Below are 15,861 nucleotides of genomic sequence, written 5' to 3'. Positions count from 1 at the left end.
TAATATTTAATTTATCATCAAACAAAATATAAAAATATTAATTTTATATTTTTATCATTTATGCCTTATTTTTAATATCTTTTTTGTTTACATAAAAAATAAATTTAATTTTTATATATTACAAAATAATTTTTAATTAAATGAGACCACAATAGAGATTAAACTTAATTTCTTCTAATAGAAAAGAGAGAAATGCTTTAAATTTTTATTTATTATTTATAATACAAAAATTATATAAATTTACTTTTTATAATAAATAAACTATAAATAGAGATCAGAATGAATTCTCTATTAGAGATTCTCTATTAGAGATAGTCTTACAAAATATTAAAAACAGTTTGTTTTCGCATACAATACTGTATAAGAAGAATAAGCATGAGTTTCATTATAAGCCATGTACCTATTTAGGTACTACACCTGCATACAAAGGTTTAATTATTTAATGTAACCCCCTCATTACCAAAATGGCACGCTTTCGGCTGCACTACTCTAATAGCAAGAAGTATTACAACTTCTTTATATACTCAATATTAAAATAGGAACCTGTGACTCGACACCATGTCGCTGATTCCTTTGAAAACCGGAAATAGATACTAATTCTTTAAAAAAAAAACAAACAAGCATAGATTCATATACAAGATTTCTTACATAATAGCTTATAATATAATATACATATAAAACACAAAACTCCTATCCCTCTTTCAAAATTGTAATAACAAAGACGAGGGAAGAAAAATAATCTAATTAATTCAACATCATATAAATCTAAACGCAGTATAACTCCTCATTATGTTTCTTCATCTGATTCCTGAAAAGGTTCGGTTGTAGGGGGTGAGAACCTAACCACACGGTCTCACCATGGAGTTTCAGAGTTATTATAAGACGATACTTAATAAGAAAACTGTTTTCAAACTCAGTGATTATCATTGCTTTATGAATCTTTTAAAACCAATAGCTAATCATTTAAAACCTTTTTAAAGAGACAACATTTAATCTTTCAGAAATCCAAAACCTTTCTTTTCTTATAAGAAAATCTTAGTCATAGACCAACCACACAGACAATCAACACAATCATCAATTCAGCACCAAAGCTCATTCTCAAAAGTAGCACACCAGGATAAACACAGGCAAAATAGACAAGGAAAGCACAGGTTTAGGTAGCAGTTACAGCAAATAGTTGAGGTAATAGTTAAGAACAGTTTAACAATTAGGCACACCAAAACACGTTCAAATCCAAGCAAAGCATACAAATGCATATGATGCATGCCTGTCCTATGGCTAATGAGCTCATCTGTCAGTTATCCAGCCAACCCAACAAGTCTGAAAACTTTAGACTGTCCCCCGACGCGTATCCCCATGAGTCTATGCATAGCTTTTTCTCATATATATATTAAATCGCTCAACGAGGGTACCATTCCCGGAAATTTATAGTGCCCGGTTACCCTTAAGTCGTAAGGTCAACAGAATATCGAGTTTCAACCTGGAGCAAGTGGTGACAAGCTACTGCGTCTACCCAAGAAAACTCGTGTCTCAAATAATTCAAATTCATAAGCCATATGAATAATTCATTCATCATTTATCAATAACTAAGTCATTCTCAATTTCATCATCATTTGTCAATCCATATCTCATTTCCAAATTCATTCAAAAATCACATTTCAAAATCAATCCTCATCATCTTTCTTTTCATTCCATTAATCAACGTCCCAGTCCAAAACATAAGTCTTTCTTTTTAAATAAATCAATCTTAAAACATATAATGTTTAAAACCAAATCTTTTTAAATAATTACTTCAAACAAAACTTCCAATTTTATAAAATTTCGGCAACATCTCCTCTAAAACTCGGACTCTACCACCCTTTTTGGGTCCCATCCAAACATTTCTCAAACCTTTTCTCAACCATTTCCAAATTGAACCAATTCTAATAATAAAACTCTTTTTAAAATCAAACCAGCTCAAATATTAAGTCATTTATAAAATCAGACTAACTCAAAATCAAACCGCTTCCAGAATCAATTTATTTTCATATTTCAAATCATTTCTAAAAAATCGATTCATTTACATTACCAAATAAATTCCAAAACCAAGAAAATCCATTCTTCATAATAATCAAGTAAATAACATTTCAAATCAATTTCTTATCAACAACCATACACCACTCACGCAATCAAGCAACCAATAATTCAGTCTAACAAACCATCACATCCACAAGACAAATATAATCACAGAAATATATCTTTTTGCATCAATATCTATTTATAACAACTTTATAATATGAAATAGATTTTAATAAAACCCCTACCTCGACAAACCGAAACCCGAAAACCAAACGCGTCAACTGAACTCTTTTCTCTCCGCCCAAAATCAGCGGCCACAACTACAGCAACTCTAATTACGGCACGTAAGGACCGAAACTCAAACCTAAAGCATTAATGTTGAAAGGACTTTAGAAACATACAAGAGCAGCGACTGAGAGAATTCGAAACACGAAACAGCTTACCGAACTTACGAATAGCCGAGAAAACTGAACGGCGGTGACTTCGTTGGCGACGCGGCAGCTCGATGTCGCATGCACGACTACTGAACTCAGCATGCGAGAACCAAAACTCGACCCTACATTACCATCCACATCACAGTTACTATAACAAGCTATGATGAAAAACTTATTTTCAAAGGTTTTAGAGACGATAACGCTTACCAAAGGAAAAAGGACTTCAGTGGCGGTTTCCGGCGACGACGTGGCGTGGTGCGGCGCGGTGGACGGTGGCGGATCTGCGGCGGTGAAAGGCGGTGGAGGCACGGCCGCTCGAACAGAAACCCCCTCCGTCGATCTCTCTCTCTCTCCTCGAGCTTCTCTCTCTTTGAATCATGCCGGCGGCAACAACACACGGTGGCGCAGTTTTGCGCAGCGGATCGCGCTCCTCCTCGCGGCACTGGCCCGCGTATTCTCCTTCTCTGTTTGTGATTCCAGCGGCGGCGGCAAGAATGGGTTCGGCGGCAAGGATCCGACGAAGCTGACGGCGATGACGCGAGCAGCAGGACGCCAAGGCGGCGGCGCCAAGCTACTCCCTCCCCGATGCTCTCCCTCATCGGTGTGACATGGCGGCGCGGCGGCAATGACGCCCGCCGGTGACGTCCTTCTTCTCTCCCCCTTCTTTCCTTTTTCCGCAGTCCCCCACTCCTCTTTTCCTTTTCTTTTTTTCTTTCTTTCCTTCTGTTGGGATTTTTTGTGGGTAAGCGAGGGTAGGGAAGGGGTGCGGCTGTGTGTGCGTGTGAGCTGAGAGATGTGAGTGTGAGTGTTAATGAAATTAGGGTTCAGGTTTGTTTTAAAAAAAAATTAGGATTTTATTTGGGAATTTAGAATTAGAATAAAATTCATATAAGTAATATAATAATTTTATAAAATTAACGGTAATAAAATAATTAAAATTTTATTTTAATCCAATATTAATATTTATTAAAAAACATTATTTAATTATTAATTTATAAATTATTTTTAAATAAATAATTTTAATTTAATAATTATAGATAATATAATTTATTTTTTTATTTATAAAAATTAAAGTATTAATTTTTAAAATTATAATTATTTAAATCAAATCATATAAATTCTTATTATTTTAAGATTCTTAAATTTTTTAATTTAAATATAAAATTATTCAATAATTATAAAATTAGATAAAATTTTTAATTTAGTTAATTTTAATAAAATAATTTTTAAAATTAAAATTTTTAATAAATAAATAAATTAAAATTAGCTTATAATAAGATTTTTTCGAAAATTCTTTGTCTAACATTTAAATGGTGGGAAAATCATCAAAATGCATGCATAAGGCACCCACTTTGTTTATCAACAATCTGTGTGTTTTAATTGTCAAAATAAAATTACTGTAAACCATGGATAGATACACACCCTTTTGTTATTAAGGTTTGAAAATTATTTGAATAGGTCAATGAATTCCTAAATATTAAACTTTTTAAATAAGTGACATTAAAAAATTTGAGTTCCAGCTTCTTGCCTTAATATAAAAATAATAAATTGTCAAGAGATAAAAAGAATATATCAATTAGATGACAACTATATTATAAAAAAGAAAGTTATCATATTTGAAAATTTTCAATTCCTCCACTCAATGAAGCCAAGTATGCTTAAAACAACAATATATTACCATATTGTATCTCAACCAATTTTTATAAATAATTATTAATTAAATATTCTCAATTAATTTTTAAACATCATATAGGAAGCTTTTCACTTTTTTTAACCTATAATTTATTTTCATCACCGTCTAATGTGCAATATATTATTTATGCTCTTACTTTTTATCTCAATCCATTAAAATGAAGAGACACACAAAATTAAAACAATTAACTATTCCAAAACAATACTTTTCGACAATGAAAAGTTCTTGTTAATTTATATTAATAATGAGTAACTCATTGTATAAGGAGGGGACATGAACTAAGCAAAGAATATCCTAGTTCTAGAATCATATAACATATAATAATATCAGGGAATATAAAATATATATGGTCCATTGTGTAAACTTATGATTGCAAGATTGAAAAGAAGAGAAACAACATACATATGGCTAAGAATAATATTGTTCATGCAATTGCAATGTTAATTGTTGGAGCAATTATTTGTTCTACCATTACTAAATTTCATGATGAAACCACCTCTAAAGAATCTTGGACTACATCTTATAACGTTGTACGTACCCTAGACGGTTGTATCAGGAAATGCAAGGCAAGCTTTAAACGTAGAACAATAGAGAGAACAGAATGCATTAAGGAATGTGTTGTTGTGGAATGCCGAAGACGTCATCCGATCTTTAAAAAGAAGAGGAGTGTATGTTTTGACTCTCTTTTTAAACTAATTATGAGTAATTAATTGTGGTAAGTATCTAACTTATCGTGAATTTTTGGAGTATATATTTTCTTATATGAATATTTGATGTGGTAATTATTTAATTTCTTCACTTTTTGTGTGTGTTTTAAGATTTATGAATTATCAAAAGTATTTAACTATATGAAATAATATGCAACTAATGAAGAACAATTAGGGAAATTAAATTATTAACCGCTAAAATAGGACTGATCCTTAAATATTTTTTATTAATTAAGAAATGTTACACTATTAGTTAATTAAAAATTTAAAAATTCAAAAAAAGAGCATTGCACTTCTTATTATTATTATTTATTTAGAATGTATATATTAACGTTCGCCTAAAAGTAGTACACTGCTTCAAACATAAAGAATAACCATTGTATAAATATTTCATTAACTCCTCATACTTTCTCATATTATATGTCATCACTACTCATCAGTGTTATTAATAAAAATATATATTAAAAATAAATTAAACTATACATATTTTATACATAAATATATAATAATTAATTTTAATAGCTAATTTTAATATATAAATAATATTTTTTATTATTAGTAGAGTTGAAATTTAGATAATTCTCTGGGAAAAGGCTTCAACATTTCATTAAAATCTTAAAAGCATTTTGCATTGTTGAATTTGGATGGTTATACAGTCACTCATCACTCATTTTTGCAATTCGTTTTCTTTTTTCATTTCCATCACCAGAGCAACACAATTGAGGAAGAACAAGAAATAAAGTTCATTAAACATTTAAACGTGAAGAAGAAATACAAGCAAGAAGGAAAAAAAAAAACAAATTTATCAAACCAAAAGAAAAAGGACGTCGAAGATAATCAGCTCTTTGTGCCATGGGACTGTTTAATTTTGTAGTTTGTGTGTGGGTTTTGCCATTTTTATGTACAAAATTTATTAATTAGTATTATATCAAAAATAATATTTTTGACAAGTTGTTATTGAACTCTTCTATAAGTTAATGTTCGACAAATTTAAACTTTGATTAGATTTTAAGTGTCAAAAATATTGCTTTGTTAGATCAAGTTTACAAGTTGGAATGACTTTGGAAGTAGTTATGTATTCAGAGTTTGAAGGGCAAATTGGAACCTTAGTTAGATACTCTATTGAAGTCATAATGGTATAAGTGTAATAAGTCCACCAGAAACATACAGTTATTGGTATTTATTAGATATAATTGTAATTTTTAATTATTATAATTCTCTATAAATAAGAATTTTAGGATCAAAATAAAGGGTTAAAAATTCTACTCAGAAACACTCTCACAAAATCTCATATCCCTACCAATTTTATGAGATTCTTAATCTTGAGTTAGTTTCTATAAATTTTCTTCCATGCTTTTAGATTCTTTTACAAATTTTGCACTCTACTTTCATATCATTTATTTTTTAAATTTAATTTCAGATATTTTACATTTTAAGTTTGCCTTTAATTCCTTTTATTTACTTTTGCAACAAAGTTTACGTTCAGACAAATTGTATTTGCATTTGAATATTTAATTTTCTATTTTGATTTTACTTTAATTTCTTATTTCATCATTTCAATAAAATATAAAAAAAATATTTACTTCTTCGTCATGACAAAGTAAAAGACTTTTGATGTATGATAAATTAGTATCTACAAATAAGAGTAGATTTTGTTCTCAAAAATTAGATATTGAATGAATCCAATAATTTCACAACAATTAAATTTAGTTTGCTTGGATCTATGAAAAATCTGTTAAACAAATTGGCACGTTTGATAAGACAATTTTTGTTGTGTCAAAATTAATTTGGTAATTTTATGCATGTTAATGTTTTAGGTAGTGGATATGAAATGGTAAAGTCTAATGTCTAAAGAAGTTCCAAATAGCAACATGGAATCAAACACGTCTATGATCATTGCAAATTCATCATCATATGTAGAGAAAAGTATTTAGAATTTGAAAAATGTTGCAGTTGTTAATACAAATACTGGGGGGCAATAGACAAAATTTATGTAACTATAGAATTTTCCCGTCTTCCTCCTATTATGTGCTGCCACCTTCAGGCATTTATGCGCTTCCAATTAGATTTAGAAATGTGATAGTTACACTAAATAACCAACCAAAATTTTCTCATTTGGTATGAGTTGAGATTATCAAGTTGGTTTCTCGTCGAATAGCTCAAGATCATTATTAGCGGTTTTTCAACAACATATAAATGAGAGTCATTACGATTTAGTTAATTTATCAACTCAGCAAATGACTACAATTTTAAATTCAATCATGAATGATAATACTGTCAAGTATGATCAGTTAGATGGACATGGTCAACCTCAAAATATAGGTTACAATAACAAGAAAGGTTTCCATCATAATTTTAATGACGAAAACAATCTCATGCCATTCAACGTGGTCAAAATGCTGAAGATATTTTGAATTAAATTTGAGTCAATCCGCATGACAATCATTATCAAATGATAAGGATTGTTGAAAGAGTAAATAGTCAAATTAGTCTCTGAAAGATCATTCATTCTCTAAATTGGTCATCGAATTTTTTTTTTTAATCAAATTTGTCCTTCAAAGATTTTAAATTAGTCATGTTAATCTTTTTGTTACTTTCATTACTAATGACGTCAAAATTTGCTAACGTAGCACGTTAAGTGACATCACAATATCTACCTAATAGTTCTAATTGGCGACTAACATGATAAGTTTATGAAATTAGATTAAATCAACTCAAATTGAAAGATTCTAATGCCTCAAGTTCTCCCACAACTAGAAAATAGATTAATACAGACAGATTTAGTCCTTATTACAGATGAATTTTTGGTTATCGACGAAATTACTGACAGATTTTGTCCCTCTGTAAAAGCCTCGTCGAAAATTATTTACCAAAAGATTTTTCCGTCGGAAAATTACCTACGGATTTTTACCTGTTACCGACGGATTTTTCTCTGTAAATTCTCCATCAACTTCCCTGAGGCGTTGAACTTTTCGACGAATTTTCCGTCTATAATTACCGACGGATTTTTTGACGAATTTTTCATCTGTAATTACCGACGGATTTTTCGTCTGTAATTACAGACAGATTTTCCGACAAATTTTTCGTCTGTAATTACAGACGAATTTTTCGTCGGTAATTACAGAAGGATTTTTCAAACTTTGAATACAGACAGAAAATTCGTCTGTAAACCCATAAGTAAGATAAATTTTTTTTATTTTTCATTACAAAATACACATTTTTTCATACAAAATAAATATAAATTTAATAAATAAATTTTTTTTATCTAGTTTGTATTCGAATATTTATAATATTTCAAAAAATAAACAAATTTATTGTATTATCAAATTAAAAGAAAAATACTATAAACAAAGAAGCCAAAATAATTCAAAAAATAAACAAAGTGTATTGATACATCAACTCTATAATAATAAATAACAACTATATATCAACAAAATGTGTTGATACACCAACTATAATTCAAAACATAAACTCAGTGTATTATTCTTATAGCATCATATAAATTTTGAATGCAAACATCACCTAAGAAGCCATTAAAGAGGTCAAGAAGCTAAGGTTGAGAGTTCCCATAAAATCTGGAATCTCAGATTGCTAGATTAATTTTGTCATTACAGCCATCATTGATATTTGGAAACTCCATTGATAGTTACATGCCTTTTTTCTTTCCTAGTAATGCAATTCTCCAAAAGTTTGTTTAGGCTGACAACCGTTCTAGCTTCCTCGATTAATATTCAGACACACCTTAAGTTCCTCGTTAATCTTCAATGGAGATTAGTTTGTATTATTAAGGATTTAATTGTAACAAGCTTTAAAGCGTAGTAAGCTTTAGCTTTAGGGGGAGTGTTGGAATAAAGAAGATATCATATATTTAAAAGGAAAAGACAACAAATACAAAATACTTGAAAAAAAATTAAATTATATATATATATATATATATATATATATATATATATATATATATATATATATAATTGATTACATGGATTTCGTATAAGTTTTTGTTGAATTTTTAATTGGATCCTTCTTTGTCTATTCGGGTGAGCTTTACTTCCTTTTAGTGGAAGATAGTAGCATTGTGTTATACCATATTTATCGTTACCATAATAAAAATGTATGCATATTACCACACTCGTCATGAGAATTTGCCACATTCTTTAAGAGTGTCCTTAAAAATACAATTATATGTAAGATCATTCTAGTATGTTTATACTATACGACAATAATGGTAGCTATAGTATTTTAAAAAATATTATTAAAATAAAAAAAATATTTTTAAAAATATATTATTAAAAAATGTTATCAAAATATAAAAAAAATATTATTTTAATTTAACAATACTTACATATATAACTATCGTAGTCATTATAAACATAGATATGCTAGAATTCACCCAATATGCATATTACTCAAGATCTACTGTGATGAACAAATTTCTGTTATTATATTAGAATGTTCTATTAAATTTTATTTCTTAAATTTATCAATAAAAGGTAAGATTATTTGAATCTAACTTTTGATTTATGTATATAGGTGGCACTAAACTATCTACTGGAAAACTTGCATTGGGAAACAAGTATTCAAGGACGGTGGGAGTGGTTGATCTTGGAGGTAAAGCTTATAGTCATTATTCTCTCTTCTCCTCCTCTCCAATCTAGTCCCACAATCTTAACAGAAAATATTAAGCTAAACAAGGAACAACACATACCAAAACCTGAACTCCACCAGCTGCTGCGATGGCTTCGCTGTTTTTATCATCAAATGACAAATTCCAAAGGACACCAGCAGCTTCTTGCCTGTAATAATATAGACACGAAAAAAAAATTTTATTAAGAGAGGAATTGATTTAGCTTTTTCTTCACAAACTCACGCATCCCAGAGAGAGAGAGAGAGAGAGAGAGAGAGAGAGAGAGAGAGAGAGAGAGAGAGAGAGAGAGAGAGAGAGAGAGAGAGAGAGAGAGAGAGAGAGAGAGAGAGAGAGAGAGAGAGAGAGAGAGAGAGAGAGAGAGAGAGAGAGAGAGAGAGAGAGAGAGAGAGAGAGAGAGAGAGAGAGCATTGAACAGCTAAATTAGCCAATGCACGAGCAGCCTAACATGTATAAGAAGCAACATTAGTAGCCTAACATGTATAAGAAGTAACATTAATTATTGAACCCCACTTTTATCATATTCCCTATATGGAAAGGATAAGAATCGACAAAACATACAACCGAAGAATCAATATTTATTTAGTGTTCATCTTGGCTTATATTACCAAGACAAATGGCATAGAGAATGGCATAAAGCACCCCTTAACTAGATTGATCATCATTATTGTTAGCTCTGTTTGTCAGATCCTTACTAAGACATCCTATCCTTGTTTTGCAATTTTCACATGACCATTGACCAGAATAAGCACCATTTAAAACACAATTAGATTACTAATTAAAAAAAATACCATAAGTTCTAAGCTTTATTTAGTAGGCATAATATGTCTTGTGTCTATCTTCTATCCTTGTATTTCTATCCTGAGACACCTACCAAACACAACCTAAAGGAAAACCCTCACCCTTAACCAAGTCTAAAGCTACATTGTTAAAATAATTAATAACTTATGATTATAATTATTATGTACAAATCAGAATTCAACAAAATATAAAACATGTACTCAAATGAGTTGATGCTTAATAGAAGAGCATATCTAAATATATATATAGATGTAAACACTGTGACTAATTGAACCCAACATATTGTTTTGTTATTTTTCCTTCACTCAAGCTAATCTAGATCCTCTAGAATGTGGATATAAGCTGTAATAGAATCTTGATAAATAAATTGAAACCAAACTTTGACAAATAAAGACAGACTTCAACAAATTCAAATGGTTTACTTTATTACTTGACTTTGACCAACCCACTCCATGCTACTCTTTACCACCCTCCTAAGGAAATCCTAACTATTGTGATAAAAATCCTTTTTTTTTTCAACATCATCAAATAGAAAATTACTACCAACATCAATATTTTTTAACAAAATAAGATTATGTTTTATTTTTTACAATTTAATGTGCAACACACTATGCAAAAAGATAAGCAATCCAAGCAATGCCTGCATACCTGAGAATAGGCTCAACAGATAGCCTTGCTTTCAAGTGCAACCTAGAAAGAAGTTTTGAGATTAAGTATTCCTTGTGCAAGAGAACCAAGGTCAACTATTGTGTACAAGGTAGAATCTCTTTATACAATGGAAGGAAACTAGATTATAACAAACTAGATCATAACAGTCAAGAAACTCTCACGAGAATATCACTGTCAGCATCCATACCCTTTAACTACTAATATAATAACTATCCCTAATACAATGAAGCTGCAAAAAACACTAAATCCCATGCAAAACATTATAGAAGCACCATGCACTAACTATAGCTAAGGTCCACATTATTTTATCTTTAATGCACAAAAGATCAATCAATTTCTACTCCAAAAAAAAAACAACTTATTCAAGCTATTATGCAACTCCATCTAACAAGAGCAAGACCACTGTCGACTACTCGAGATAATTAGTTAAATTAGTTAAATATAGTAGTTAGCAAGGTAGGATTTCTTCAATAGCAAAGGCCTAATGGACATGGAAACCTTTCATACATAAAGGCAAGAAAATAGCAATCGCAGCAACTTAAATGTATCATAATAAACATAACCATACCCTCCATTCTATAAGACAGTCTCTGAAAAATGAGGAACCCTCAGACGGCTCAGCTTTAACCTTCTCAAGACTCCGATAGACGTTGATATCAATCTCATCTACTCTCTCAGAAAAGGATTTAAACTGCACAATTCAATAACCCAGTAAATGAAATATAAAATAAAAACAAAAAGTGTCAAGCAAGCAATTCACACAAATTAGCAGCACGTAAGAACAAATTTTCAACCCAACCAAATAAAACAGCTTTCATCAATAATAACAAATATTTTTTAAAATTAAAAATAAATAAATAAAACTCAATAAAAGTAGGCAAGGGTTTAGGATTTAAGCAGAACCGGGACTAAGCTTAAGCACAAAGTAACTAGGTAATTAAGAAAAAATGTTACTGGTGTTGCTGCTGTATTTTGGAGGAATTAAGAACAAAGATAAAGGTTAATTCAGAGGGAAGTGTGAAGGCTGGTTCGATTTCGAAAGAAGAGAAGCTTAAAATGAAGCGGCGGCCGCCGGGGGATTTGTTAAGAAACTTGACAGCTTGAGTGTGCGATGCCGTTGCCATGTTGAGAGACTTTTCCTTCCTTGTTTGATCTTATGCATTATTTTTTACACTTAGAAACTGAAACTTTGCCATCAACAAGAGAACATTGTAAATTAAAATAAAAAAATAACTCACCAGTAAATGTGTGGCCAAACTAGGCATCACATTAGATGTATTCATAATAAAGTTACAAGGTCATATTCTTGTACAAAACTGTCAAAAAGAAGAAACGCACAGGATTAAAAAATTTAAAATTTTGAACCTCATCATTCTATTCAAGTAGTACGTAAGAAAAATTGGAACAAGTAATACAATGCAACTGTTTAGAGATTAATTTCATAAACTTATTATATTAATAATCAATTAAAATTCTTAGGTGTGTGTTGTGATGTCATTTACCGTGCCACATTAGTAAATTTAGACACCATCAACAAAGAAAGTGATAGAAGTACTAGTGTGATCAATTTAAAATCTTTGAAGAATGAATTTGATAAATTAAAAAAATCTTTCGAGAAATAATTTGGAGAGTAAGTAATCTTTTAGGAACAAATTTAACCATTTACTCATTGTTAAAAATGTCTTTTAATCGAGTAGGTATTAACGTAGGGTTTATGCATTGACCTTATTTTTTTTTCAGTTTTTCCTAAAATAATTCAAATAATTGAAGTACTCAGAGGGATAAAAATTCCAAAGTAGTTACCAAATTTGTTGGAAAAACAGGAGAATCAACTATAAAGGATATTGCTTGATATTTGGTCGAACTCGAAAATTTAGTAAACTATGAAGATTTGAAAATAATTTTTTTTCTAACAAAAAATGCCTCTACTTGGTTTTTAAATTTAAGATCCAATTCGATTTTAGCATGGGATCAATTGAAAAATATTTTTCATAGTCAATTCTATAAAAGAGAATTGATAGTAACTTTAGTTGACTTGTTTGATTGGAAAAAGGATGACGATGAATTGATAAATAATTATATTACTCAATTAAAGAATGCTCATAATCGATGATTATATTGTTTCTGTGTGAAGCTCTTGGCAAATAGTGGTGGCCAGAGCACCATGGATGTTCTGTCACACAAAAGAAAAGAAAAAGCTTCACCATAATAATCGTGTCGTTTAGGTGAGTCTCTTCTTTTTTTTGCTTGGCACTACTAAAGGAAAGTGAATTGGAATTTTGAGAGAGAGAAAAAGGGATAATTTAGAATTTTTGAATAATTTTTAGAATTTGAATAATTTTATCGTATAAAAAATTTTTTACGAATATAATTTTAATTTTATTTATTAAAAGTATTTGGTTGCGTTTGTTTTTCACATACAGCACCCTACAAAAAGAAATAAGCATGAGTTTCATTTTGAGCCGTGTACTTATTTTGGTACTACACCTGCAAACAAGGGGTTTAATTGTTTAAATGTCTCGCACATGGTGGGAAAATCATCAAAATGCATGAATAAGGCACCCACTTTAATTTGTTTATCAACAATTTTTATGTTTTAATTGTCAGAATATAAGGTTTGAAAATTATTTACATATAGGTCAATAAATTTCTAAAAACATCTCTAATGTTAGTTCTAATTTTAATTTTATTTTGGTTCTTGCAAAAATATTTGTGGAGCCGTATATTATAAATAGTGATTTAAAATTCAAAATAAAATTTACTCTTCTAATATTTGGTCTTAGTTTATTTAAAATTTTATATTATTTTTAATTATTTTATCAACATAATTATACGAATAGCAAAATTTTATTAGTTTTCTATTAAAGAAATATAATAATGTATCTCTATAGTAATATTGGTTTCATTTTATATATAAATTCCGATGCGAATTTCAATTCTAAATCAACTCACTTCTTGAAAATATAAAAAATAATATTCTAAAAATACTTTATTGGAGAATATTAAACTTTTCAAATAATAAGTGATATTAACAAGACTTGAATTCTAGCTTCTTACCTTAATATAAAAATAATAAAATTTCAAGAGATAAAAAGAATATATCAATTAGCTGACAACTATATTTTTGTTAGAAACAAGATACTAGACTGGAGAAAGGATTTGTGTATTATTGAGTGTATTCAAGTTGTGTGGAATGATAGAATATAAAAGGGTATTTATAGGTACTAAGAGAATTGTAATAATAAAGATGTAAGCTTCTATAATAAATATTCAGATATACTAAATAATACTAATTGATCCTAATTATATTCTAACATTCCCCTCAAACTCAAGTGACAACTTGAGTTTGAAACTTATTTAAAACAACGAAATGAATAGAAAAAAATGCATAAACTGATAAAACGGATGCAGATGGAACTGTCGGAAGGAAGCGCAGACGGAAGGAATTGACGCTTATCTGAAGGAAGCGCAGACGGAATTGCCACTATCAAAAAGAAGCGCAGATGTAACTGCCGAAAAGAAGCGGACGAAACTGCCACAAGGAAACACTGAAGGAATTGCCACAAGGAAACGCAGACATAACTAAACTACCACAAGAGAACGCAGACGAAACTGCCACAAGGAAAGTGAAAAATAGCGAATGATAGTGGTGTTTGATCATTCGACTCGGAAAGACATAAGACGGAGAGAATAGGCTAGTCGATAAGGTGAAAAAGTATAAAAAAAAAAGTATGAAAAATACAGTAATTTCAACCGAAAAAAATAACCTATTCGAGGATACCATGACTCTAATACCATGTTAGAAACAAGATATTAGATTGGAGAAAGGATTTGTGTATTAATGAGTGTATTCAAGTTGTGTGTAATGATACAATATAAAAAGATATTTATAGGTGCTAAGAGAATTGTAATAATAAAAATGTAATCTCCTATAATTAATAAATATTCAGATATACAAAATAATACTAATTGATCCTAATTATGTTCTAACAATTATAAAAAAAAAACTTATCATATTTGAAAATTTTTAATTCCTCCACTCATTGAAGCCAAGTATGCTTAAAACAACAATTTATGTTACCACATTGTTTCTCAACTATATTTTATAAATTAAATAATTATTAAATCTTTTCAACTAATTTTTAAACATCATATAGGAAGCTTTTGACCTTTTTTTTACCTATAATTTATGAAAGAAAATTAGAAACTAAAATAATTCCACCATAACTAACCAAAAATTTTTTAATTTGACTTTATTTATATAACTTTTTTATATTTTGATTTTTATCTCACTGTCTTATCTTATCATTATTCTTAACTATTAGAATAATATATATATATATATATATATATATATATATATATATATATATATATATATATATATATATATATATATATAGAGACTTTTTATAATTTGATTTTTATATATACTATTGTATTAAAGACTAATCATAATAATATATTTTAAATGTCATTAATGTTAATTAAATTTTTTTGTAATCACTAATTTATTATTTTTTCATTGTTTCACTACACCTGCTTAATATTAATATTGTAGAGGTTGGAGTAATCTAAATTTTAATTGTCATTAATTTTAATTAATTTTTTTATAATCACTAATTTATGTCTCACTTATGTAATATTTGTTTCATATTTTTAAAGTGGAATAATAATTTATTATAATTTTTTAACAAAAATATTTTCAAATTTTATCATAATTGAAATTAAAAAAATATCAAATACTTAAATTAATTTATTCAATTAACAAATTTACTCATAACATCCACAATTTCACATTAATAATATCCATAATTTTATAATATGATTGATGAGCGGATAATTTGTATACTTTTC

At 29.0% G+C, this 15,861-nt stretch overlaps 1 protein-coding gene and 2 long non-coding RNA genes across 7 annotated transcripts; 1 reads left to right on the top strand and 2 right to left on the bottom strand.

Annotated features, from left to right (window-relative positions):
- Window positions 1-587: 587 nt before the first annotated feature.
- On the bottom strand, window positions 588-3,315 carry LOC112710395 (uncharacterized). Of its 5 annotated transcripts, none has more exons than XR_011865406.1 (4): window positions 2,700-3,315; window positions 2,502-2,614; window positions 2,304-2,422; window positions 588-808 (listed from the first exon to the last, which is right to left on the bottom strand). XR_011865406.1 is itself a non-coding variant. In XM_025762596.3 (3 exons), exons 1-3 carry the CDS (start codon window positions 3,089-3,091, stop codon window positions 798-800), a joined length of 516 nt encoding a protein of 171 aa, XP_025618381.1. In that variant the 5' UTR covers window positions 3,092-3,314; the 3' UTR covers window positions 588-797. The 5 variants fall into 5 exon arrangements, 3 of the variants coding, with proteins under 3 accessions (XP_025618381.1, XP_025618379.1, XP_072058626.1); XR_011865405.1 differs by having other exon boundaries at window positions 2,511-2,614; window positions 2,700-3,314; XM_025762596.3 differs by lacking the exon at window positions 2,304-2,422 and having other exon boundaries at window positions 2,700-3,314.
- Window positions 3,316-4,459: 1,144 nt separating this feature from the next.
- LOC112712911 (uncharacterized) lies at window positions 4,460-6,107 on the top strand. The gene is made up of 2 exons (XR_003157967.3): window positions 4,460-4,900; window positions 5,602-6,107. It is a non-coding gene; the product is annotated as an uncharacterized lncRNA (long non-coding RNA).
- A 2,150-nt stretch (window positions 6,108-8,257) lies between these two features.
- On the bottom strand, window positions 8,258-12,152 carry LOC112712910 (uncharacterized). Its single transcript, XR_003157966.2, has 4 exons — window positions 11,573-12,152; window positions 10,984-11,025; window positions 9,598-9,685; window positions 8,258-8,651 (listed from the first exon to the last, which is right to left on the bottom strand). It is a non-coding gene; the product is annotated as an uncharacterized lncRNA (long non-coding RNA).
- Between the last annotated feature and the right edge of the window lie 3,709 nt (window positions 12,153-15,861).

Source organism: Arachis hypogaea, chromosome 9 (assembly GCF_003086295.3).
Source record: "Arachis hypogaea cultivar Tifrunner chromosome 9, arahy.Tifrunner.gnm2.J5K5, whole genome shotgun sequence".
NCBI lineage: Eukaryota > Viridiplantae > Streptophyta > Magnoliopsida > Fabales > Fabaceae > Arachis > Arachis hypogaea.
The sequence above is the reverse complement of the archived record's forward strand: the minus strand, read 5'-3'. Positions and strand labels throughout refer to the sequence as shown.

Coding starts and splice junctions, on each gene's coding strand:
- LOC112710395 (XM_025762594.3), bottom strand. CDS start 3,091: ATGAGGGAGAGCATCGGGGAGGGAGTAGCTTGGCGCCGCCGCCTTGGC. Junction 2,615..2,699: donor CTGAAGTCCTTTTTCCTTTG/GTAAGCGTTATC, acceptor ATGGTAATGTAG/GGTCGAGTTTTGGTTCTCGC. Junction 2,423..2,501: donor CTCGGCTATTCGTAAGTTCG/GTAAGCTGTTTC, acceptor TTAATGCTTTAG/GTTTGAGTTTCGGTCCTTAC.